The 27709-nt window shown below is 40.1% G+C and overlaps 1 protein-coding gene across 1 annotated transcript in view; it reads right to left on the minus strand.

Moving 5' to 3' along the window:
• The window catches only part of DARS1 (aspartyl-tRNA synthetase 1), a 66314-nt gene extending 48236 nt beyond the window's left edge, over positions 1–18078 (minus strand). The window contains exons 1-4 of the mRNA XM_060106111.1: positions 17895–18078; positions 15856–15913; positions 12013–12105; positions 3039–3141 (exon numbers count right to left, since the gene is read on the minus strand). Coding sequence (XP_059962094.1) covers positions 3039–3141; positions 12013–12105; positions 15856–15913; positions 17895–17960 — 320 coding nt within the window. The 5' untranslated portion in view covers positions 17961–18078. The remainder of the gene's footprint in view (positions 1–3038; positions 3142–12012; positions 12106–15855; positions 15914–17894) is intronic.
• Positions 18079–27709: the final 9631 nt, after the last annotated feature.

The raw sequence follows: 27709 nt of genomic DNA on the forward strand, positions 1-27709 counted from the left end.
CTTGTTACCAAGGAAGATCAGGATTTCTGAACTACCCTAGAAGTATAGCAAAATCACATAAAGACAAGCTGACTGACATACCAGGAGCAATAAATCATGTTCCTAAGAAAATTATCTTATCAACCAGCCACAAAAATTAAAAACTTGGGCTTCCCTGGTGGCGCAGTGGTTGGGAGTCCGCCTGCCGATGCAGGGGACACGGGTTCGTGCCCCGGTCCACGAAGATCCCACATGCCGCGGAGCGGCTGGGCCCATGAGCCATGGCCGCTGAGCCTGCACGTCCGGAGCCTGTGCTCCGCAACAGGAGAGGCCACAACAGTGAGAGGCCCCCATACCGCAAAAAAAAAAAAAAAAAAAAAAAAAAAAAAAAAAATTAAAAACTCATCATTTTTCACCATAGAGAGTCATGAGAATTTTCCTTTTTCACAAGGTAGCAAAAACTATTAACACATTTATTGTTAATAACTCAGGATAGATACCTTAACATATGAGTAGTGCCAAAAGTTAAATAATTGTAACTTAAGTTCCACACGTTAAACCTATTGTATAAAATTGGGTCCATTCGCCTGTATATAACCAGTCAAAGGCTTTATAATATGCAACAGCTCTATTATGAAACCATCTTTTCCCACACATTACTAATTATATAAAGTCCAGTTTTTTAAATGGACTAAAAATAGCTATATGTTCTTTGCTTTAAAAAAGAAATCAAAGTCACAACTTAATTGTTAAATCTGAATTAAGATTAAAATCAGATCTCAGGAATCCCCCGGCAGTCCAGTGGTTAGGACTCGGCTCTTTCACTGCCGGGGGCTGGGTTCAATCCCTCGTTGGGGAGCTAAGATCCCGCAAGCCAAGTGACGCAGCCAAAAACAAAAACAAAACAGAAAGATTAAAATCAGATCTAGATCTTGATTGAGTTCCATCCACTTCAAGATTATGAAATCCAGGTTAAATTATCTAAATTCTTCCCTTATTCTAAAAAAAAGATCACGCATACACTATCCCTTTTAGATGAAAGCCTTTCTTTAACATATATTATAAGGGCATTAGTGAACTAAGTTCTGTGTGCAAGTATCTTTTCCAGCTGGTAAGCTTTGGTTGACATCTGATATGGTCAGCTGCTGTCAGTCAAGTCCCAGGAGTTTCTGAGAAGATCCAAAATAAGAAATAACTATTTGTGGACTACTTTAACGTGTCTGCCTCTAGAGATATCAAACGAATTGACTGTTCTCTTGATAGTAGAATGCCTCTTAGTGATTAAGGGTAAATGGGATTTCCAAAAGACTTTCACACTATAATCCTTTAAGAATGTAATACTGAGGTTATAATGCAGTTTAACAAAAAATATACTCTATATGAAACTATCAGCTTCATATATTAGTTTTCAGAACCAATTTAATATATAAAAGACAGAAGCCATAAAGTTTGTTGACTCGAAGTTGACTTTTCCCCAGTATTTTCCAGTATATTAAATATAATTTAGCATATATGTCTGTGGTTTTCAGGGGCTATCTGTGTAGACAAAGTTTATTTCTAGGGACCACATTTACTATGTCCCACTTCATAGGATACAGATTGACCTGAAAAGGCTAGGTGACAAATGCACCCCACAAGCATATACCCTTAAGGACTAGGTATTAAAACAGCAAACCTAATCACCAAATGATACAGGTAGAAGAGATGAAAGTGACAGTCTCTGGGCAGAAGGACTGGGAGATAGGGAGAGGTAGGGCTAGTGGTACTGAGACCTCTGAGCACATCAGTAAATTGATGTAATTAATGGCACTGGAGTCTTTAAACCAGAGGGCAGGTATTGCTATGATACAATAAAACTAAATTGGATAAATAAATCTGTTAACCAAAACCAGTTGCTAAGCATCCATTATATGTAAACCACTGTGCTGAGGGAGTCAGGGAAGGCTCAACCATAAATTAAGATATTAAATTAGATCAGTTTTTAGTCTCCTTCTAGTTCTAAAATTGATAATTCTATCTATATTAACTAATCTCTGAAAGCATTTATATATATATATAAAAAGAACAGAGATAAAAATCAATAGAAAATAGGGAGGGTGGGAGGGAGATGAAAGATGGAGGAGATACAGAGATATATGTATACGTATAGCTGATTCACTTTGTGATACAGCAGAAACTAACACACCATTGTAAAGCAATTATACTCCAATAAAGATGTTAAAAAAAATCAATAGAAAAAATGTAACATTTACTCAACTGAATTTCTTTTAAAAAATATTTATGCCTATGAAGTACTCTACTACTTAAAACTGTCCATTTTTCTGAGTCTTCTTTCATCATTATCATGGAAATAAAATTTCAATTAAATTGAGAAAAACATGCAAACAAAACTAGCCACATCACCAACTCTTATTACCTTAGAGCTCCAGCAGGCACAACCACTACACTATCTCTGTATCCTGCCCCTTGTAAATTGAACAAAACAATGAGCTTCTATAGGAACCCTGAGCCAGACAATAATACTTTTATGGGGGAAAAAAAGCAAACTTTACTTTTTTTTTTTTTAAACCTTTTTGGTGTCAAAGTTAAAAGCTGTAACATGTTAGCGCATTTGTTTTACTTCTTCAGGATCGAATCATTTGCAAAATCACATTCTTTTATTTTAAACACTTCAATTATTTAGTTAGAAAACTTGTTGCTTAATATGCAAATCTCAAACTAGGGGAGGGAGGGAGGAAATGAAGCTCAACAAACACAACAAAATAAAGTTGCTTTGCAGTGTTGACGCTGCCAGGCTTTTTGTAACTCTACTTCAAAGTAAATGTGACTTGTCTGTAGAGAATGCTGCTTCAGCAGTTCCAAATGAATTTCAAGTCTGTGCTCCATATTTTCTCTTTTATAAGTTTAATGTATTCAGCAACACTGAACTGACAATTTAAATAACTACATTTTTAAACAAAGGAAGCGTTGATGTTAATGCATGAAAATGGTCCAAAGCCCTGGGAGCCCCGGTTCCCACCACTGTTTATTCTGACAACAGGATATAATTGCTTACTTACTTGGCAGCAAATTTAACCATCTGCTTGCTTGCGTGGTCTCCCACGGCTGCAAGAGCCTGGACATTAAACTGCTGCTGACGTAGGACTAAGAAGCACTGCTTCCCTGAAGAAGACAGAAAGTACGTAAGTGTATTAAGGACATGCTACTTCAGGTTTTACAAAGAAGAAAAATGGTTCTCTACTTTATAATGGGGCCCAAATTTACTATCCCCAACAGGGACACACACATAGGTATCTGGCTTTGACAGCCAAAATTCCCATACTCAGCTGACAAGGTTTAAAGAAACCCAAGTTTCTCCTACGCTTTTAAAATGCTTGTTATGAGGACGTAGGCAAAGCATCAATTTCAAAAAATATTATCAACCAAGCAAATTATTTTGTCATTGTATGGACTTATTAAACAAATTTCAAGTAACTTCAGATCACTTTCAACATTCATTCAATAGCTAGTATATTCTACAGGCAGAGGTACTATGCTAACCATCATAAGAGCCTTAATGATGCAACCATAAAAGTACTAATAAAGTGCTTAGTCACAAGAACATAAACATTCTATGAGGGTGGTTCATTTTATTTCCTACCAAAGTACATTTCAAAGAGCATTTAGAATAACAGGCTAGCTTATTTCCTGTTCTATTTTTCTCATTTTTCCTTTATCGTCTTCCTAATTCTTCATCCTTTATAATAGTTCCACTTTTTTTTTTTACTCCAAGCAGTTTTTTTTTTTTTAATTTTTAAAAAAATTTTATGTTTTTGGCTGCATTGGGTCTTCGTTGCTGCGCAGGGGCTTTCTCTAGTTGCAGCAAGCGGGGGCTACTCTTCGTTGCGGTGTGCGGGCTTCTCATTGTGGTGGCTTCTCTTGTGCAGCACGGGCTCTAGGCACGCGGGCTTCAGTAGTTGTGGCACATGGGCTTAGTAGTTGTGGCTCGCGGGCTCTAGAGTGCAGGCTCAGTAGTTGTGGCACACAGGCTTAGTTGCTCCACAGCATGTGGGATCTTCCCATACCAGGGCTCGAACCCGTGTCCCCTGCACTGGCAGGCGGATTCTTAACCACTGCACCACCAGGGAAGCCCTACTCCAAGTAGTTTACTTTGTCTATAAAAGATCATTTTCTTTATGCCCTATAACCAGTTTTATTTCTACATAATACTGGGCCTCTTGACTCCCTCTCCTTTCATAAGCAAGTGTTATTCCTTATTCTTAACCTTTTGAAAAATAATATTCATAACAGATCCAGTCACTCACCATCTTTGTGATAGGTCTTTTCTCCAAAGTAGATCCTTTTTAAAAGTCTCTGATCAAGTTTTAGGAAACTACTTCCTCATAAAACAAGTTAAATCTTTTCCAGACCACTTTTTTCATCAGATTGTCTTTCAAAACGCCAAAGCTTTTGTTGTTTAAACTGAGAATTATTTTTACACTGAGAATTAGCTTTACCTCCCCTGGTCCCACCAAAAAAAAAGCAAAAACATAAGTAAACTTATAGTTAATACTTTCAACATACAGTTTTTTTTTTTTTTTTTTTTTTGCGGTATGCGGGCCTCTCACTGTTGTGGCCTCCCCCGCTGCGGAGCACAGGCTCCGGACGCGCAGGCTCAGCGGCCATGGCTCACGGGCCCAGCCGCTCCGCGGCATATGGGATCCTCCCAGACCGGGGCACGAACCCGTATCCCCTGCATCGGCAGGCGGACTCTCAACCACTTGCGCCACCAGGGAGGCCCTCAACATACAGTTTTGAAATGCAAATCTGACAGCAATTGTGAGGTTAAAAAGAGGTTGCAAACAGAGTGCCAAGATAGACACAACCTATGGATTTCTGAGTCATATATGACTGACATATTTTTACCACTAAATAGATTTTATTTTCCCTTTCCTTTGGAGTATGATCCAGTCGCTAAGTAAAACCTTAAAAAAAAAAAGTTACATGAACTGAACAAGTTCAAAGGGATTTTAAGATGCTGAATGGATAGAGAAATCTGCAAATGAATCAAATGACATTATCCCAAGAACTACTGAAACCACAGCCAGATATTAGCCCATTTAGAACAGAATGTTAGCATGAAATGGAAGGTAACGTGCATGATTTAGTAAGTACTTTAGCTGCTCTAATAGTGCAGACAGAGGAAGCACTGACCTGGCTGCACTACAAAGCAATCTTGTGATGAACTCCAGTCTACACAAAGACCTTGAGAAAGAATGGAGGGCTCTATAGTACTTATAAAGGGTGAGCACAGGAAAATATCTTTAGGTCAGCACTAAGGGGTGACATTTAGTGTAAGGGTTTGGTAAAGAGTAAAATCTTTTTAATCAAAAGACAGAGGATCATATCCTATCATTTCCTATGAAGGGGCCTATTGGAAAATATTAAACTAATTATGTCTCAGTTCTTCATCTGCAAAATGGGAGAAAATAACAGTATATTACTCATGGAGTTTTCTTGAGTTTTCATTTATAATCTTCAAGATTATATAAGTAATAAGTTTAGAGTTGTGACAGATACCCAATTAATGTTAACTGTGAATTAATGTTATTAATTAATATTAATCGTTATTACTATTACTAATAGCACCACTGCCACTGCCACCTACTTATCTGAGGACTGATGACCATTTCTGTTTCACAGCTGGATTACTATGTCCAAAAACTATGGTGGGTGCTGGGAACACAAAGTAAATATTTGTGACACTCATGATAGACTATAATGTGAAAATAGTGATAAAGCCATACAAAGAGTACAATCATAACTTTGTGTAAGAAGGATATTAAAATTGACTGTGTAAGAAAAAACCATCAAAATGTGAAGTTGATGGTATAGGAAGAAAAACACCAAAATGTGGCTACTAATGGATGGGGAAATCACAGGGAATTATTCTGTTCTTTGTATTTTCTGAAAATTCTACAATAACCGTGTACTACTTTCCGAATCAGAAAAACTATTTTTTAAGAGAACAATACAATCAAAGAGGTAGGTACAAAAGAAACGTAAGGGTTGAAAGAAAATCGCAGCCATGTTCCAGATTCAACACAAGCAGTAAGTAGAACCTGGGAAGTTCAAGAGGCTAAACATAGAAGCAAATGCACTCCTAAGATCTGACACGCCTGCTAGGGAAAAGAAATCATGAAATCAATGGTTATGGGTAAAGTTAAGAATGTTCACTGTTCTCTTTTAATGTTTAATGTGTTTATTATATGTAATTCTAAAAATTAAACCTTATTTTTTTAAAAAGCCAATAGATGGGAGGAAAAGGGTGGAGAGGTGAGACCGATACCATCAGCATATTATATTATAAACCTACAGTAAGTAAAAATGTACAGAAACAGCCAGATTAATGCAGCATAAGAAAGTGAGAACAGACCCTATTAAAGCAAAGAGGTTCTAATTCTAGATGGAATTCAGGAGATAAACTAAAAAACTGAGTAAAAACTAGAACTGAATATCAAACTGTACAATAGAAAAGGGGAGGACTTTCTAAGTTTCAAAATTATAGAACAGCTGTAGAGCAAAAAAAACACTCTGGGAAAAATAATTGCTGAATGACACATAACCTATATGAGTTAATATCTTTAATACATAAAGATCTTAAAGATGTATGAGTAAAGAACACTGAGATCCCAATAGATAAATGGGTAATGGACTAGAACAAATACTCTGAAAGAAAAAGAAAAAAACCTAGTAAGTAAACATAAGGAGAAAAATATTACTGGAAACGAAAGTAATGCAAGTTGAATCAAACAATGATGATGACACATTATACCGCTCATACTAGTAAAGATTTAAAAATATACAATATCATACAATGCTTGGGAGAATTAAGTGAAAACCGTTCCTTCATAACTTGTTGATAACAAGGTAAACTTGTACAATGCTTTCAGAGATCAATTTGGCAGTGGGCATTAAAAATGGGCTTAAAATGTTCTCTGATTCAAGAAATACATTTCTTAGAATATATGTTAAGGAAATTAAGTATGGAAAGTCTTAGTGACAAAGATGTTCATAAAAGCACTATTTAAATAAAAGAACTGAGGTTCTATTATCACTCCTTATTTATGTAGTCTTCACTACTGCAACAGATCTACATGTGACTCTAATGCTATGGTCCCAAGTTTTCCGTGTTCAAAGCACTTCTAAATACTAGAACCTTGAGATTTCCCTGGTGGCACAGTGATTAAGAATCTGCCTGCCAATGCAGGGGACATGGGTTCGAGCCCTGGTCCGGCAAGACGCCGTGGAGCAACTTAAGCCCGTATGCCACAACTACTGAGCCTGTGCTCTAGATAGAGCCAGTGCTCCGCAACAAGAGAAGCCACCGCAGTGAGTAGCCCCCGCTCACCACAACTAGAGAAAGCCTGTGCGCAGCAATGAAGATCCAACGCAGCCAAAAATAAATAAATTTATTAAGAATAAATAAATAAATACTAGAACCTCGATGGTACACTCAGGAAGATTTTTAAAAGACTTAAAAAATCAGTACTGGTTTCCTGGTAAACAGAGCTGTCCACTCAGAGTACCTCTATCAAGTATTTTTGACACCAAGTTCTTGAAAGGTGTTAGTAAACAAAATTGTTCTTTCTTTGTCTCTGGTCGGTGATACACTGCAATACATGATCTGCTTGGTTCAATGTCTTGCAAGGCATTTTCTTACAGACATTGGTGAGAGATAACAAGGGGCAATATGTATGTATGTGTGTGTGTGTGTGAGATCCCTTTTATGTAAATTTAAAAAACAAACGATATGCTCATATTTGTAAATGCACTTTTTTCCTGAAAGAATACACAAGAAACAACAGTGGCTATTTTGGGGGGAAACAGATTGTGATCTGACAGAGGAGCTAGATTTGTGAGACTTCTATTTGTCCTCTTTTTTTTAAAATTAAAGCATAGTTGATTTACAACACTGTATTAATTTCAGGTGTACAGCAAACTGATTCAGTTATATGTATATATTTTCAGATTATTTTCCATTATAGGTTATATACAAGATATTGACTATTGTTTCCTGTGTTATACAGTAAATTCTTGTTGTTTATCTATTTTATATATAGTAGTGTGTATCTGTTAATCCCATGCTCCTAATTTATCCTTCCTCTCATTTCCCCTTTGGTAACTGTTAAGTTTGTTTTCTATGTCTGTGAGTCTGTTTCTGTTTTGTAAATAAATTCATTTGTATTATTTTTTAGATTCCACATATAAGTGATATATTTGTCTTTCTCTGTCTAACTTCACTTAGTATGATAACCTCTAGGCCCATCCATGTTGCTGCAAATGGCAATACTTTATTCTTTTTTATAGCCGAGTACTATTTCATTGTGTGCGTGTGTGTGTGTGTGTGTGTGTGTGTATGTATTGATATATATATATATATGTGTGTATGGCACATCTTCTTTATCCATTCATCTGTTGATGGACACTTACGTTGCTTCCATGTCTTGGTTACTGTAAACAGTGCTGCTATGAACATTGGGGTGCATGTATCTTTACGAATTAATTTTCGTCTTTTCTGGATATATGCCCAGGAGTGGGATTGCTGGATCATATTGTAGCTCTATTTTTCATTTTATATCTTTCTATACTATAGGAAGTTAATTTTTACTATAGCCATATATTGTTTTTTATTCTAAGAAGCAATTATGTAATTTCTCAGTTTAGCAGAGAGTTCTCACTGCTTAAGTTAGTAAAGGAACTTTATAAGACACATTAATCAACTGCTACATATTATTCATCTTTCTTCATGGAACTCCCCAATCAGGAGAGAGTTTATAGAAAAGAAATGAAACTCAGTGTTCAAAACAGCTGAATGAATTCACTGCTTTTAGGTATTTTAAATTTAAATCCTTAGCAGTTAAAAATTTGTGTTGCATTTTGAGTCAGGTTTTTAAAGAGGCAGTTTACTTCTTAAATTTATGCAAGAGGTCTCTTTTATAAAAATGTAAAGTTGGAAACCTTCCTTTACAGCACCAGGTGCAATCTTTTATTTCTAAGCAGAAGAACAAACATGGTAGGTTGCCAGGACAGAAAAGTTTAATCTCATCTCCATTTTGGTGATGGCTCAGTAAGGAAGTAAGCCTTGGTGGGAGAACTAGTTATCAAAGATGTGAGGCAATCTTGTTTTCCTCTCTTCCTATTGTCTTTTAGCTTGCCAAGCTCCTGAATTTATTATTTAGATAATGTACCTTCACTTCCTAATAACCAAGATTAACATTTTCCTTCATCGCTTATGTTAATCCGTTATGGAATAAACAGCACAGACCTCAATGTTTTAAAGTAGTTTCCATTTGTTATTTTCCCTGAAATATTCTTGTATGGCTATAAGTTGATGTTCTGACCTTTGGTATTAAAAATCCTAAACTATCTGACTACCTAAATAAAGTAGCTATTTTGGAAGTATATGTTAAGTTTTTAGGAAGAATAATATTGAAATAGAATTATCTTGTGCCAATGACTTCCATGTAGTATGTATAAAATTTGAAAGGAACCGTAGATATTTCAATTACTTTTTCAATATGCTCATAAGCTTTCACAATTGAAAGAAACTAATGTTAAGTGTATCATTAAGAGTTAAAAATTTCTCCTTGTTCCTATATAAAACTCTTGATTTTAGGGGTGTGAAGCATAAACCTATTGTAAGAAATCTGATTTTTAATCTTTAAAAATGTGTAAAACACTGCCCTTAATTTGAGGAGAAATATACAGGTATTTGTTATATAAACAGACTACTAGGTTTTGGTTTTTTTGCTTAACAGGATTCTAGTTGTCATACTTCTGACACTATGATTTTGACACTTTCATTTCCTTATTCATGGTTTTTTCAGAACTTTGCTTTACCTGAAACTGCCAACATAGGTTGTCTGTCCAAGTCCAATTTTAATGTGATACTACTTCTGGAGTTAGAACACATGAATGATTCCAAATAAACCATATTTATTGGTATAATTTTTTCCATGTAAGGAAGAAGGGAGTAGCAGCAATCAGGGTTCTGCAAATTCAAAGATTTTATTCATTTTTTCAGATAATCTTCTTTGGCAGAAATAAAAAACATTGACAATCATTACTGGCAAGAATGTGGAGAGAGTGGTACTGTCACATACTTGTGGGAGTATCACTGAGTATAGCTTTTTTGGAGGGTAATCTGGTATTGGAAAATTTCAATATGCGTATGCCCACCCTTCAACCCAGCAATTTCACTTCTAGATATCTATCCTAGAGAAATACTGCCTTATGTAGATCTATAACTAATATCATGGAAGTTATCTCCAAGAAACACTGTTAATTGAAAATAAAGAAAGTTGCAGAACAACATGTAAAAATACAGTATCATCTACATAAAATAAGACGAAACACACACAAAACAAAAAACCTGTATGTATTTGTGTGTGTGTGTGCACGTATGTGCATTAAAAAGAAAGATTTTTGGAAAGACAATGAACAAATTATTAAGAATTAATAGAAAAGGCTGGGGCAAAAGATAGGCAGTAGAGAAGAAAAAGGAATATAATTTCTGTACTCTTTGAAAAATTCATGTGAAAATACTTTGTATTACTTGGGTAACTTACAACTTAAACACACATACACATACATACAAACTTAAAAACAAAGTAGGATTTTCCAAGTAAAAATTATGAAAACCAGACTAATGCAAAATTCCAAAAAAACATATTATTGAAACTTAGCTAAAAGAATACTACCCATACCTTTACAAAATTCAGTTTATTCCAAGAATCCAAAAATGGTTCAACGTTAAGAAACTCTTAATAGTAGTGATCCTGAGAGTAAGATATATATGTATAAAATGTTGGAATTTAAAAAATAATGGGCCTGTATTAATTCTATAATAAATATTTTAAAACACAAAGTAAGAAATGCTGTACCGCAGAATGTATTAAATACTACAGAAGTACTTAACTCTGCTAGGGAGACAGAAGGTGTCCTAAAAAGCTTCTGAATTCTTTTCATATTCCACCAGTTACTATGAGAATTTGGGCAAGGAGCTTTATCATTCTGAGCCTTAGTCTCCTCATTTATAAAGTGGAATAACAGTGCCTATTCTGCCTACTTCACAAATTTGTAGGGATGATCAAGTGTGAAAAACTGCGTGAAAAGTATAAAGTTATAAACCAATATAAGTGTCACTAATACTTTCAGACAATTTGGAACACTAGGCTAGGACAATTTTCCATAAGGAACTGAGGTTTGTCTAAACTCCCCTAATATTTCTTCTTTGTTGTTAATGCTAAATTCTTAGTATTGTCCAGGAGAACTTTCTACAATGATAAAAATATTTTGTGGGCTTCCCTGGTGGCGCAGTGGTTGAGGGTCTGCCTGCTGATGCAGGGGACACGGGTTCGTGCCCCGGTCCAGGAGGATCCCACATGCCACGGAGTGGCTGGGCCTGTGAGCCATGGCCGCTGAGCCTGCTCGTCCGGAGCCTGTGCTCCGCAACAGGAGAGGCCACAGCAGTGAGAGGCCCGCGTACCGCAAAATAAAAAAAATTTTGTATTTGTCCCGTCTGTCCAATACGGGAGCCACTAGCACTCAAAATACAGCTGGTGACTGAGCTATAGAATTTTCATTTTAATTTAAAGAGCTAAATGTAGCCAGTGAGTACCAGACAACCCAGTCTTAGCCTTATCTTTCTTCTACCTCTCTCCCTATCTAAATATTACAAATGTAAGAATATTAACAAATGAAAAACTTCTCAAAAACACTCTTTACTTCAAAAAATTAAACTTTTGAGAGGTGCTAGAAAAGTACCTTAGAGTCTTAGATTTCATCTGAGTTTTAAGGCTAAATTGTTTTTAAGGATGTCTTATAAGAACCTAAAATTAACTAACCATGGACTAATACTTTACAGTGATTTAAGAAGGAAAACAGGTGTTTTTGTTTTGTTTTTAAAGATTTACTTTGATCTGTGAGAAATTTGCAAAACAAAAAATTCAATGATTACCAAAAAAGCTGTAATCATTTAATCAGTCTTACCTTTAGCTCTGCTTGTATGAACCCTTGCACGCACCCAAACAACTTCATCAGCTTTTTGTACTGTCAAGTCACTAATTCGAACCAAAACTCGATCTGCAGCAAATAAATGAAACAATCTTGTAATTCAGAATTTACAAAGAGATCAAGATCAAAATTATTTTGATTTGATAGCTAGCACAGTACTTGGTATTATCTTAAATGATTCTCAATATCTAGCAACACTTTTTTCTTTTGCTTTTCTTTTTAATTGGTTTATAACGTTGGTTTATAACATTACGTAAGTTTCATGTTTATAACATTGTATTTCAACATCTATACACACTACAGCATGCTCACCACCAAAAGTTTACTTTCCATCCATTACAATACAGTTGACCCTGTTACCCATTTCACCCTCCCCCCATGCCCCTTCCCCTCTGGTAACCACTACTCTGCTCTCTTTATCTATGTGTTTGTTGTTTGGTTTGGTTTGTTCATTTATTTATTTATTTACTTACTTTTACATTCCAAATATGAGTGAAATCATACAGTATTTGTCTTTCTCTGTCTGACTTATTTCACTTAGCATTATACCCTTAAGGTCCATCCATGTTGTTGCAAATGGCAAGATTTCATCTTTTTTTAATGGCTGAGTAGTACTCCATTAAATATATAGACCACATCTTTTGTATCTATTAATCTGTTGATAGGCACCTAGGTTGTTTTCGTATTTTGGCTATTGTAAATAATGCTGCAGTGAACAAAAGGGTGCACGTATATTTTCAAATTAGTGTTTTCATATTGTTCGGATAAATACCCAGAAGTGGAACTGCTGGATCATATGGTAGTTCAATTCTTAATTTTCTGAGGAACCTCCATACTACTTTCCATAGTGGCTGCACCAATTTACATTCCTACTCACATTTTATGAGGGTTAACACCTTCTCTCACCTTCCATATGTAGTCTGCCTCAAGTTTTATGAATTGTACATCTTAAATATATCTCTAAAATCTATCCAATTCTCTTTCATCTTCACTGCCACCATTCCAAAGCAAAGTACTATTATATCTTGCCTAAACTATAGCAAAAGCCTTCTAACTAGCAATCCCCTGACCCCCTAATTCAGTCTACATTGGTGTCAGAGATAATTTCAAAATGCAAATCTCCTGAACACTTCAATGACTTATAAAGCCAAATACAGCCTGTGTTGAACTGCCTGTGCCTAAGTGGACGTGGTATTTTGGTTGCCTGCCATAGTGTGTAAGTCAGCTAGTCACATGGGGGAATTCTCTGCCAGGCCTGGACAGGCATAGTACCCCGTCCCCAGGACACACTGACTCATCCAGAGAAGGGCATGTTACTCAAACTGAGCTAATCAAAGTCCTTCTCTGGTACTTAATATACAGATAATGGGAATGAATCTGTCTTCCCTGGGGTCGCTGAGCTGAGATAGTGTAGGCCCAGGGCTGCAGCCACCATCTTTCCTACTACGTGAATTTGCAGGATGAGAAAATAAGGTCAACAGCCTAATGGATGCAAAGCCAAGAAGCAGAAACAGAAAGCCCCATAGATAATGCTCAAACCTCTAAATCCTATCATGCCTCATGCCATCTCACACTTTGTTTCCTACAGGTATGTGAACCAATAAATTCCCCTTCTGGCTATTGGTGAACCCCAACAATTATGCCCCCAATGCTAATAACAAAGTACTACATCTATCTAGCATTCCCCAAACAGGAAAACTGTGAAAAAATTATGATGTGAAGATAGTGATACAAGGCAGTCATGATCCAGAAATGATTCTATTATTGTTCTAAATATGCAATAATTTGAATATTAAAGAAAAAAATCTAAGTATTAATTTAAAATATTTTAATAGAAATGATACTACAACATCATGAATGATAAAAGATCTCTATTCTCAAGGGTTATGTTGCCTAATTGTAACCAAATTTGTCAGTATGACATGTAGTAAATCCTAGTTACTATAATATTAAAAATACCTTTATGGGGGATATTATAACGAAATCAAATTATAAATATAGTTTACCTACTTTGTCTAAATGTATTTATAACTTGTCTCTTGAAGTAAAGATGTAGCTTAGAGAGACCCTGATTTACAGGAGAAGACCATAGATCTCATCGCCAGAAGCAAAGAGAATGAATGAGAAATTTTGAAGCATTAGGCATCACAAGAGGATTTCTGCAAAACTCTGTCCATTGACTTTATGAGTTAAGCCAACTTCCAAGTCTGCTGTGTAAATTCAGACAAAACAAAGTGTGAAAGAGAAAAGACAGACAAAGCAATTTTAAAAGACATCTGAAAATGCCAAGATTGAAAAAGCAAACGACTTACTAGGCAATCAAAACTCAAAACCAAACAAAACAGAATAACATAAGTCTAAAAGAATAGACTTATAAATCAGCGTCACGATTATGGTAATTTTAACAGTACTTTGGAAAAGAAAGAGTAATGGCCCTTCTTTCATGTGTCATTCCAATTAATTAGCATAGGGGTTCTCAACCTTTAACATATCCACACATACCTGAGGCGCATGTCACACTCCCACCAGTATGAGTGGCCGAGGCAAAGATCAGTGGCAGTAGGGTTTCAGTTTAAAAAACTACTACCTCCTCCACGGTTAAGTCACTGGTATTAGAATGAAAGAATGTGGAGAAATGGAAGCAGACAGGAAAGAAAACTTTGCTGAACAATGTATTATGATTTTAACAGAGGTAAAACCAAGGATAGAATTTTACTGTTATTTAATGTAATCAGATTATGTAGGTAGTTTATCCTCCTTTTGGTGGGGAGAGCTTGTAACTGGAAGACACTAAGTAGTCTGGATTTGCTAGCTAAATAGGAATAGTAATCATGGCAAAGGGTGACTGGGGCTTACGTAAGAGGCAAATGCCAATAAGATTTTTTTGCGTTAGAGATCAAGGAAGTCCAGTTCAGGAAGACAGTTAAGCCGAAAAAGAGTCTCATATGACCCTCCTTGCTTGTTCTGGCAGTGGTAGTCCTCTCCTACATTGCTTGTATCCCATTTTATACTCAATTACTTTACTTCACTATCTTTATCTTTTGAAATGGTTTATTCTTAGCAACCTATTTTGCCCTTTCACTGCACACTTTTCCAACAAAGTTGGGAAGGAAAAGTGATTTTGTGATCACGCAATAAATTAAATCCAAAAATAACAATTAAATTTGACTTGGGGTATATTATTTTCAAAGCATAAAATTCACAGGCAGACATCTAAATTAGAAGTACTTAGTGCTTCCAATGGGCCAGAGCTTAAAGGTCTGCAGTTGTACCAAAGTTTGAAAGAGATAATTTGGGGTGTCTAACAAAAGAAAAATGATTGCTAAATAGTTGAGTAGGATAACTTTGTTGAAATTGCATATATAAAATAGAAACAAAAGACAAATGTTTACAAATAGAAAACCTACAGGTCTGAGAGAAACAATTAACAAGTCAATTTCAAAGAAATATAATAAAGTCAAGGAGGAAAGTAAAGGAGGTAGCTTCACAAAGCATGCAAAAAAGGTTGCATACGATGAAGGCAGCTACTATTAACTATCTTTTATCTCCTAGGCCAGAGTCAAATCTTTTACATGACCACCTAGGAATACCTTTGTAATATACTTTACTATTTAAAATATACTAATTTAACGTATTTTCTTCCTTAACAAGATTAGGGACCCTAAATTGACAATGTCCGTGCAGGGTTATGGCATATGCTTGCCATTTAAGCTTTTCAGAACTATGCCTTCAGTTATGTCAACCTTACTTAAAACTTCATAAAGAACTTTCCTGGAATTAAAAAGAAAAAAAAACTTTTTTTATCACATAACTACTAACCTGGTTTTTCTTGTGATTGTATCATTGAAGATACTCCATATCTTTCTTTTGCATAATCCTACAAAAAAAACATTTTTACATTATGACTTTTTATTTAAACACTAATAGCATAGTAAACACAGAAATACAAATAACAGAAAAAGATGAATTCATTTAAACGTTCAGGACCATTTTATCAATTCAGAGTAGCAGTTTTAAAGTGTGCAAATCTGTCATATCATTTACATATGCAGTCCGCAGACCCAGCTTCTGGTTAATTTGTTTTGGAGATCACCACTCCTGGATCGATATACCGTACAAAATAGCACTCTCAAATAAAATTTACACACATGTACAACATATCTTAACTACTTTCTTCAAAAAGGAGATTAAACTACTTCAAAGCAGAGTTATAAATTTCCTCTGTGAAGGTAGAAGGATGAGGTACCACAGTTTTATTAACTTCCTATTACAGGAAGAGATGTTCAAAGAGAACCAACATTTAGGGGTAAGCTTTCTGAGTACCAGATGTCCAGTTTTTAGAAATCAGAGATGCTGGATATAAGCTAACTACAACTTTCCTTTTGTAAAACATCATAAAAAAAATTCACCAGCTTCCTGTTTCTAAAAACCATCTTCATGATATCAGGTTGTAAGTGGTTCAACACTGACAGTATGACACCAAAATTCTTGTTACAGATTTTAACTCAGGAACAGGAAAAAGGAGACCTAGAGTTCAGACTATTATTAACAAACTATACTTATTAAATTGGTAAGTGGCCTTTATTTTAATCTCACTTTATCTAGAAAATGATCTCTTAAGATCCTTCTAGCTATGAACTGACATAACTCTGCCACAATGTCTACCTTATACATAGACCTACACTATCTGCAAAGGTGGTTTATATAACTAATCAGATCAAGAATACACAAAAATGGTTTCCTTAAAATTTACAAGTTAACTTAGGATGTGGATGAAACAATTAGTTTCTGTCACTACAGCTATTTGTTGGAATCCTCTCCTTTAGATTTGGAGGATATTAGATTTTGTGTTTATACCAAAACAAACCAGACAACATGTTAAGGTGTTTAATGAACAGTTTTTTCATTTTTTTTGAGAAATAAAAAAAATACACCTTAAAGACGAAGATAACTCCAGCCCTAACAGAAATATACAGTCACACAATGTAGCAGGAGGGCAGCATAAATAGGTTACAGCACGTGAACAGAAAAAAGGGGGTCGCTTATTAGTACTGTTCATATTTCAGCACCCCTTATTCCATCTAATGTTCTTAAAATGACCTTACGCAGTTTACCACAAATTCATATTTCCTCAAAAGAAAAATAAGGAGCCAGGTAGGGATCTCAATTTCACTAAGAGCACACATAACTTGTAGAATGGTTTCAAACTTTAATTTCCAAAAAGCACTGAAGGACCACAGGGGGGGTCACATCATCTCAAAGACTTCAAACGCATTCTCTGCAAACTTCCCTACCTACGTCACTTGGGTTACTTAGGGAAAGAAAGAAAATAAAAATGACAAGTGTTCTTTAAAGCTGTCACATGGAAAATGGTCATTAAACATGCTGGCAGATCGTTTTACGAAGTACTGTCATTACTTGAAAAACATTAGGAACACGAGGGCAGAGCAAAAATCGATTCCTAGTGGACATTAAAAATTTCCGGGGAAGAGATGGATTACGAGAAGGACGTGCCTAACCCAGGGAGGTTAAATGTCACCCCGCCGCTCCTACTTCCGGGGCAGTTGGTACTTCACGGCGCCCCCCGACCCCCCAGTCCCGGGACACGCTTCCTGTAGGCCAGGTCTCCCAGGCACCCCAGTGAGAAATGCGATCCGGAGTGGGTCTGGCCACGCTGCTCGGACAAGGGCCCTGGAGGCCCGGTGAGGGCTCTGGGCGCCCGGATCCCAGGCTCGCGGCCTGCACGCAAAGTGCCGACAGGGATCCAGAGGCTAGGGCCCCGCTCACCATACTCCCTCCCTCAGCGCGGTCTGGCCCAGGGGTCTGTCCTCCCAGGCCCAAGGAAGGAGGAAACCCACTTCCGCCGCGTCCATGATCTCCCGCGGCTTCTCCTGACTCTTGCGGCAGGCGCTGGCGCTGGGCATCTGGGCAACTGGACTACGCAGCGAACGCCGCCCTCCCTCGCAGGCTTCCGTAGGGCAGGCCAAAGGGGATTCTCCCTCCCGTAGAGTCAGAACCCTCCCTGCCCTCCTGTTACGGCACACGCACTCGGACTCCGCGTGGAGGGTCGGCTCCGGAAAGATCGCGAGAACCGCAGTTCTCTCGAGATCCCGGAGTGCTGTAAAGCGGACGGCTGCGCGCCAACGTCTCTCTTCTTTCCCCGCCCCTACGGGTGTTTGCTTGGAGTTAGAGGGAATCCCCGGGAATTATAGTCTCGCGGGATTGACTCTGAGGGAACGGGTCCCAGCGTACCAGTAGGCGCGCCCTTGTACGCCTTCACTCTTCAGCCCTGTCACACCTGTGAAGTCTACTGTGTTGTCTTTCAGCCCTATTATTTACTCCTCCCCGCTTTAAGAGCGGCTTGTTCACTCAAACATCCACCCATGCTCAGAACTCGACTTTTCCTCCCTTGAACTTCTCCGCCTTCAAGACTCCCCAGTGACAGTGTAGCTGCCTGGACTCATGGCAGACCTCTTCGCAAAAAGCTGCTATGTACCGGGACACAGGAGTGCTGAGTTATAGGCAGTTGGCTTGCTAAGGTAGGTTTGGGTACTGGTACCCAAGTGATAGTGAGGTGTAAACACAATGGCGGAAACCCACACGTAATTGCTCTGATTGCCTGGACCTGTTGCCCTGTTAGAGGCGATGCAAAATGTTGGTTGTCCAATGGATGAATCTCCCCAAGTTAGGCTTTAAAAAAAAATAGCCATCCATGAGCCTCTTATTGCAACTGAAAGTAATTTGGGGGCTTGGTTAAATACTATTTCCTCTGCTATACTTCTTTGCACTTTGTCAAGTTTTAACTATACTAGTAGTCTTAGCCTGGCACAAAGCGGCACAGTTTATACTTGTTCAGGAGTGCAGATAGACCCTAGTGCAAATGAAAGGGCTCTGGAGGCTACTGCATTCAGGTCCTGGGATACAATAGTGAGAAGACAGGCATGGTCCCTGCACTCGTGTAGCTTATCATCTAATTGCAGGTATGAAGTAGAGGTACCAAGTGCTATGAAAGTTTCTTTTAGGGCATTCACCTCAGGCTTCTCTGAGGAAGTGATACTTCATCTAAACTCTAAAGTAGGAGTAGGGGTCAGCCAAATGAAGAGGGGCCTAAAGAATATTTAAGCCAGAGGGAGTTAGGGAGAGAAAGGCCATGGCTCAGTTTTGGATGTAGTGCATATGAGATGCCCTTGAGACCTTCAAGGGGAGAATATCCAGGTGACCTCTGGCTTTGTGGGATCTGGAGCATAGAAGAGAGGTCTGGGTTCCAGATAAAGATGGGCAAGACACTGGCGGGTAGGTGGTAGTTGAAGCCCTGGACTAGGAAAGAGAATGTTCTAAGAAGAGAGTGTTAACATTGTCAACTGCTGCCTAGACCTCAAGTAGGATGATGACTGAAAAATAGTTGTTGGATTTAGCAACACAGAGGTCATTGGTGTTCTTAGTAAAAACACTTCATGGTGAAGTGATGGGGTCAGAATGTGATGAAAAGTGAGTGAAAGTGAAGAAATAAAAGTAAAAGGATTATAGCAAACCTTTATATAGTGCTTACTGTGTGCCAAGCACTGTTGTCGGTGTTTCACATATATCAATACTAACTCATTTAATGCTTACACCAGAGAGATGATATTATAATCTTTTTGCATATGGGGAAATTGAGGCAGAGGGAGGTGAAGTAACTTGCCCATGGTCGCAGAGCCATTAAACGATGTGTTTCAAATCAAGTAGCGTGGTGCAGGATCCATGTTCTTAACCACTATACCTCACTGCTTTTCCTCTCTTCAGGAGATAATGAGAAGATTGGATGAGAGGGGAAGGAAAAATATAGGTTGTAGCTAATGGGGAATAAGTCAAGTGAAGCTTTTTGAAAGAGAAGACTTGAGTGCATTTAAAAACTAATGGTGGGGGGGGGCTTCCCTGGTGGCGCAGTGGTTGAGAGTCCACCTGCCGATTCAGGGGACACGGGTTCGTGTCCCGGTCTGGGAAGATCCCACATGCCGCAGAGCGGCTGGGCCCGTGAGCCATGGCCACTGAGCCTGCGCGTCCGGAGCCTGTGCTCCGCAAGGGGAGAGGCAGGCCACAACGGTGAGAGGCCCGCGTACCGCAAAAAACAAACAAACAAACAAAACTAATGGGGGGACTTCCCTGGAGGTCCAGTGGTTAGGACCTCTCCTTCCAATGCAGGGGGGGTGGGTTCAATCCCTGGTCAGGGAGCTAGGATCCCACATGCCTCGGGGCCAAAACAAAAACAAAAACAAAAAACAAAACGTAAAACAGAAGCAATATCGTAACAAATTCAATAAAGACTTTAAAAATGGTCCACATCAAAAAAAATCTTAAAAAAAAAAACTAATGGGAAGGATTCATGAAAAAGTAGACGAATATGCAAGAGAGAAGGATTGAGAGATGGTGTACTTTTTTTTTTTCATTTTTTTTTTTTTTTTTTTTTTTGCGGTATGCGGGCCTCTCACTGCTGTGGCCTCCCCCGTCGCGGAGCACAGGCTCCGGACGCGCAGGCTCCGGACGCGCAGGCTCAGCGGCCATGGCTCACGGGCCCAGCCGCTCCGCGGCACATGGGATCCTCCCAGACCGGGGCACGAACCCGTATCCCCTGCATCGGCAGGCGGACTCTCAACCACTTGCGCCACCAGGGAGGCCCTTTTTTTTTTTTTTTATAAGGGAGAGATAGGATTCAAAACGTAGGAGGTGGGACAAGGGGAGGAGGGACGCTTCCTCTATCACAACTGGAGGTGAGGATAGGATATTGTAGGTACTTGTTTTTAGGAAAATGAGAGAACTCCCATGTGATGACTTTTGTTTTCCCTGGAGGAGGCTAAGTTATGAATGTTGGGGTTAGGGGTTCGAGGGGAGGGAGAAAAGGGAGATTGGTGATTTGAGGAGAATGGGAAAGGTTAGAATCGTCCTGGAGGTTGTTTGGTATTTGGTATTATTTCTGGGCATTGTAAGGACCCATTTAGGAAAAATCCATGAACTGGTAATGGAACTGAGACTTCTGCATTAGCACATGGCTGGCATGGTACAGTCACAAAGAGGCAGACAGTTACTTCAGTCAGTGTGGGGATTTTGGTGCTGGCACTGCTCAGCAGAAGGGAGCCCAGAAGAGATCTGCCCCGAGTAGCCATACAAATGCCATTCATATTCCAGGCAAATGAGAAGGAAATTTTTACCTGTAGGTTTTTGAAAGACCAACATTGGGCATATCATTTATTCTTAAATCAGGATGGAGGAAAGGACAGAGATGCAAATAGTTGAATGTGGCTATGCAGATAGATAGGTGGCCCTGAAATTTGGGGAGTGAAGTTTAAAGAAGAGGAGTAAATTTTATTCCCCTTTTAATTGGTCAGCGATTATTTATAAGCATGTACTTTGTGCCAACCATTGTGCCAGGTTCTGGCAATAAAAAGATAAATTAGGATCCTGGTTCTCAATAATACATATTCCACTTAGTAAGACAGTGTGTAACGAATGATAAATGTGAAAATCGTTGTAATATTGGTAAGTATGTGCATTCCCAGAAAGATCCCTAAGACTCACTTTGAGTGGGCCAGTTAAGGGCACATGTCCACTACTGACCTAATCCTTATGGTCAGGGAAATGGAATGTTCTGATTGGTTTAGCCTAGGTAGAATTTTCCCTGGAGCTTGGGACAGAGTTAGCTTTACTGGAATCATGTGGAAACCACTGTCAGAAGCTATGGGACAGGGAAATGGATCCTGGAAAGGCAACTACAAATGTCCACTGCAAAGGCCAAGAAGATCTGGGCTTTGGGCAGATAAGCAGATTCTAAGGGCAAGCCTCCTCTTATCTGGTCAGGATTGCTTGGACATGCTGTGTTAGTTACTAACAGACTGATGCCCAAATCTCAGCAACTTAAAACAAAACCTATTTATTGCTCATGTTATGTCTGTAGTAGGTTAGCAAAGGGGCTGTGCTCCTGTAGTCACTTAGGGATCTAGGTTGATAGATGCTCCGTCTTGACACATGCTTCCGTGATCACAGAGGCAGGTAAAAGAGAACCTAGCTCTTAAAGTGTCTGCCTGAAGGTGACATATTTCACATTCTACTCCTATTTCATTGGCCACACAAGTCCCATGGCCATTCTTGAGTTCAACAGGGCAGGATAATTTACTCATTCCTCAGGGAGCAGCGCTGAATCTTTGTGATCAAGGAAACATTCTATCATACTCATGAGATTCCAACATAGAAGGAGGTCTATGAAGCTGTTCCATCTTGGGATTTTTTTTTAAAGCTTTTATTCCCTCAATTAGGTATAGTCCTAATATATGAACTGATGGTCAGAAATTTGAGTAAAAATCCCATATAGTGTCCCTTAGCTAGGGTAGGAATCTTAACTTTCCATCTTTCCATTGCCTGTGAAGCCTCTACGTGAACTTCTTCCTTACTTTGATTCCCTTACCTTGATAGATTATTCTTATTTAGGACCTAGCCCTGGGGCAATACTCTTGCTTCTGACTCTCCTTCCTGACGGTGATGGGAGCGAAAAATTTGCCAGATCAGTGGCCACATACCATGAGGTCTTGTGAATCTGCTCTAGTGAAGATACAACTGCAACTAAAGCTACGACTTGGTTGAATTTGCAGTAGTCAACTATCAACCTCCTGGATTGGTCTGCTTTTTGCCAGAGCCAGACTGGTGAAAACAGGAATATGATGGGGACTGTCAGCTATCAGGTCTTCAAGGGTTGCACTCAGAGACTGCCATTCCCCCTGGGGATGTGATACTCTTTATGATTGACTGTCCTAGCTGGGGACAGGGGAAGCAGACTGAAGAGTTTTCCTATTAGCTTTCTGCAATATGATACCCTTAACCCACAGGCCAAGGAGGTGTAAGGGAACAGTTCTGCCTTGTCACCTGACCTCCTTGCAGGTATCCAAATAAGCCACATAGGCAAGGGCTGACTTGAAGTGCAGCTAATCTGTCTTGGAAAAACACCTTGTGATCCTCCTATAACGGAAGGGGATGAGAAGCCGTCTCCCACTGGCTTCCCTGTCTCCTCTGGGAGGCTGTCTGATCAAGTATGGAACTTTCAGCCACCCGCCTCTCACCAGTGGAGCTACACAATTTAAAACTGCATAGCTGAAGTCCAGCCTCCTCAGCAACAGGGTGTCCCATGAGTCACGTTGCAGTCATCTGGTCCCTTTTGTTTCAGTGTTATCCTTTTTTGGTGTGTAGGACAAGGATCAAGCTGGGGTGGCACCTTTGGCTATTCTTTTTACTGTAAGTAAGTAGCAAACTGTTTAAATCTAAAAGTGGTTGTCATACCTTTACTGAGCAAATCAGTCAGGGTTTGAACTTGGCCTTGCTTGTCTTGTGTGTTCCTGTGTTGTCAGGAACCAGCGTGGGCTTCTGCCAGCTACCAAATGTGTCCATTCCGAACTATGCACTTAGGGACCAGGAAAATGACTATGGGACCCATGGACCCATTCTAGGTGTTGCTGTTAAAAGGTTTCAAGCACCATTGTGATTCCTAATCCTTTGTATGTGATGCTTTTTCCCCTGGGAAAAAGAAGTTTGCAGGATATCTGCTATGTAAATTACCACTGGTCCTTTGCTTTGTTCCTAATTCTCTGGAATTTCACAATGTATACCATCCTGTGGGTCTAAATTCAACATTGTGCTGGACACTCAGCGGGCTTTTCAATCTGAAAAGTCACTTAGTTCTGGGGCATTTTCTTGAATATTTTCTTTGATGATTCTCTCCCTTTCATTTCCTCTCTGCTCTCTTTCTTGACTTCTTATTATTCAAATATTGACCTTTTTGAGCTGGTCATCTTATTTTCTTATCATTTCTCTCCCTTTTCCATCTCCTTGCCTTTTTGAACTGCTTTTGGGGAGCTTTCTTCAGCTTTATCTTCTAATCTTTCAGTTGAGATTTTCTCATTTCTGCCATCATGTATATAATTTCCCCAAGTACCATTTTGTTCTCTGAAATTGTTTTAAAAGAATAGAATCCTGATCTTTTTACATGAATGCAATATCTCATCTTTCTGAGCATATTAATAAGGTGATTTTGGGGGGTAAGTTTTAAAGTATTCTCTCTGCATAGCCCATTTCTTATAAATTGCTTTTTGTTTGTTTTTGGTCTCTATCTTCCATGTTAGAGACCCACGTTAGCTGTCTGGTGAATCCTTATTTATTTTAATTTGTATGTCCTGTATATTGTGATGTTTTAACATCCATCCATTCATTCACTCATTTGTTTATGGGTGACTCTTTGATTGTCAGCTCACGTTAAAAGTGGGGACTAGGGGCTTCCCTGGTGGCGCAGTGGTTGAGAGGCCGCCTGCCGATGCAGGGGACATGGGTTCATGCCCTGGTCCGGGAACACCCCACATGACACGGAGCGGCTGGGCCCGTGAACCATGGCTGCTGAGCCTGTGCGTCCGGAGCCTGTGCTCCACAACGGGAGAGGCCACAACTGAGAGGCCCGCGTACCGCAAAAAAAAAAAAAAAGTGGGGACTAGAAAGCTAATTAGCTCAGAGCATTTGACTGGGGTTTGCCAATTTCAGGTTTTACTGTGTAATGATCTGGTTGGGCCATTTGATCGGGGACCCTAGGTGTCAGTATCTTTAGATCTTTCCCCCTCACTGGTCAGATTGTTCAGGGTAAAACTCTTCTAATCTCCTGCCTGAAGAGTAAAGGTCTGCCAATGTTCTGGGAATATTCAGCATTCAACATGCATGTGGTCACTGAATACCCCTAGTTTTGGTGCAGCACCCAGTTCCTAAAGTCCAAGGATCTACTCTTTCACCCTCTCTAGAGAATACATCATGTCAGAGTAGAAGAGAACTGTTGCCAAAAGAGTGGAGTAAGCAGGGATATAGGAATCATACTTCTCATGTAGTTTTCCTTATTGTAACTTCTCCTCCCCACCTCCATTTGCAGAGGTAGTTGGTGCTGCTTGTCCTGAATCTTCTGAGGTTTCTTTGATATAAATTCGGTTGATTCTCAGCTATCCTGACTACTACCTTAGGATTCAGCTTTTCACATCTGCAAAGTTGGTTACCACTGCTCTGTCTGCTCTCCAGCTTCCTGAGTTTTGGGGGCATGGTTTCCCCTTCTGTTTTCTCATCCTTTTGATTCTAGTTTCTGTAGGACTAGGGGCAGGAACAAAACTGGATCTGCCATCTTAGCACAGAAGTCATTTTTCACATTTTATTTTATAAACTCAATGCATATAAGACTTTTAGCCGATGACTAATATTCATTCGTTCTCTCAACAAATAGTTATTGAGTGCCAACTATGTGCTAGGCATTAGTCTAGGCATTTGGGATACATCAGGGAACAAAGTAATATAAAGATCCCAGGTTTTGTAGGTCTTACCTTTTAGAGGGGAGAGGCAGACAATAAAAAATAATTATAAAAAGTAAGTTCTGTAACATGTTAGAAAGTGATAATAAGAAAGAAAGAGGAGCTTCCCTGGTGGCACAGTGGTTAAGAATCTCCCTGCCAACTCAGTGGACATGGGTTTGAGCCCTGACCCGGGAAGATACCACATGCTGCGGAGCAACTAAGCCCGTGTGCCACAACTACTGAGCCTAGAGCCCATGAGCCACAATTACTGAGCCTGCGTGCCACAACTACTGAAGCCCGCGCGCCTAGAGCCCGTGCTCCACAATGAGAAGCCACTGCAATGAGAAGCCCGCGCACCGCAACAAAGAGTAGCCCCCGCTCGCTGCAGCTAGAGAAAGCCTGTGCACGGCAACGAAGACCTAACACAGCCAAAAATAAATAAATAAAAAATAAATTGCTCTTCCGGGTAAGATGGCGGAAGAGTAAGACGCGGAGATCACCTTCCTCCCCACAGATACACCAGAAATACAGCTACACGTGGAACAACTCCTACAGAACACCTACTGAACGCTGGCAGAAGACCCCAGACCTCCCAAAAGGCAAGAAACTCCCCACATACCTGGGTAGGGCAAAGCAGAGAGATTCCCGCACAGAGGAGCGGTGCCGAGCGGCACTCACCAGCCCGAGAGGCTTGTCTGCGCCCCCGCCGGGGTGGGCGGCGCTGGAGCTGAGGCTCGGGCTTCGGTCAGAGCGCAGGGAGAGGACTGGGGCTGGCGGCGAGAACTCAGCCTGAAGGGGGCTAATGTGCCACAGCTAGCCGGGAGGGAGTCCGGGAAAACTCTAGAGCTGCCGAAGAGGCAGGAGACTTTTTCTTCCCTCTTGGTTTCCTGGTGCGCGAGGAGAGGGGATTAAGAGCGCCGCGTAAAGGAGCTCCAGAGAAGGGCGCGAGTTGCGGCTGAAAGCGCGGAGCCCAGAGACGGGCGTGGGACGCTGGGGCTGCTGCTGCCGCCGCCAAGAAGCCTGTGTGCGAGCGCAGGTCACTGTCCACACCGCCCTTCCGGGAGCCTGTGCAGCCTGCCACTGCCGGGGTCCCGGGATCCAGGGGCGGCTTCCCTGAGAGAACGCACGGCGCGCCTCGGGCTGGTGCAACGTCACGCCGACCTCTGCCGCTGCAGGCTCGCCCCGCACTCCGTGCCCCTCCCTCCCGCCCGGCCTGAGTGAGCCAGAGTCCCCGAAGAGGCTGCTCCTTTAACCCTGTCCTGTCTGAGCGAAGAACAGACGCCCTCCGGCGACCTACACGCAGAGGCGGGGCCAAATCCAAAGCTGAGACCCAGGAGCTGTGAGAACAAAGAAGAGAAAGGGAAACCTCTCCCAGCAGCCTCAGAAGCAGCGGATTAAAGCTCCACAATCAACTTGATGTACCCTGCATCTGTGGAATACATGAATAGACAACAAATCATCCCAAATTGAGGAGCCAGGAGTCAGTGCTGTGCCTCTGAGGTGGGAGAGCGAACTTCAGGACACTGGTCCACAAGAGACCTCCCAGCTCCACATAATATCAAACGGCGAAAATCTTCCAGAGATCTCCATCTCAACACCAGCACCCAGCTTCACTCAACGACCAGCAAGCTACAGTGCTGGACACCCTATGCCAAACAACTAGCAAGACAGGAACACAACGCCACCCATTAGCAGAGAGGCTGCCTCAAATCATAAAAAGTCCGCAAACACCCCAAAACACACCACCAGACGTGGACCTGCCCACCAGAAAGACAAGATCCAGCCTCATCCACCAGAACACAGGCAGTAGTCCCCTCCACCAAGAAGCCTACACAACCCACTAAACCAACCTTAGCCACTGGGGACAGACACCAAAAACAACGGGAACTACGAACCTGCAGCCTGCAAAAAGGAGACCCCAAACACAGTAACATAAGCAAAATGAGAAGACAGAAAAACACACAGCAGGAGAAGGAGCAAGATAAAAACCCACCAGACCTAACAAATGAAGAGGTAATAGGCAGTCTATCTGAAAAAGAATTCAGAATAATGATGGTAAAGATGATCCAAAATCTTGGAAATAGAATAGACAAAATGCAAGAAACAGTTAACAAGGACCTAGAAGAACTAAAGATGAATCAAGCATCGATTAAAAACACAATAAATGAAATAAAAAATACTCTAGATGGGATCAATAGCAGAATAACTGAGGCAGAAGAACGGATAAGTGAGGTGGAAGATAAAATAGTGGAAATAACTGCTGCACAGCAAAATAAAGAAAAAAGAATGAAAAGAACAGAGGACAGTCTCAGAGACCTCTGGGACAACATTAAACGCAC

This window comes from Mesoplodon densirostris, chromosome 8 (genome assembly GCF_025265405.1).
Source record: "Mesoplodon densirostris isolate mMesDen1 chromosome 8, mMesDen1 primary haplotype, whole genome shotgun sequence".
Classification (NCBI taxonomy): domain Eukaryota; kingdom Metazoa; phylum Chordata; class Mammalia; order Artiodactyla; family Ziphiidae; genus Mesoplodon; species Mesoplodon densirostris.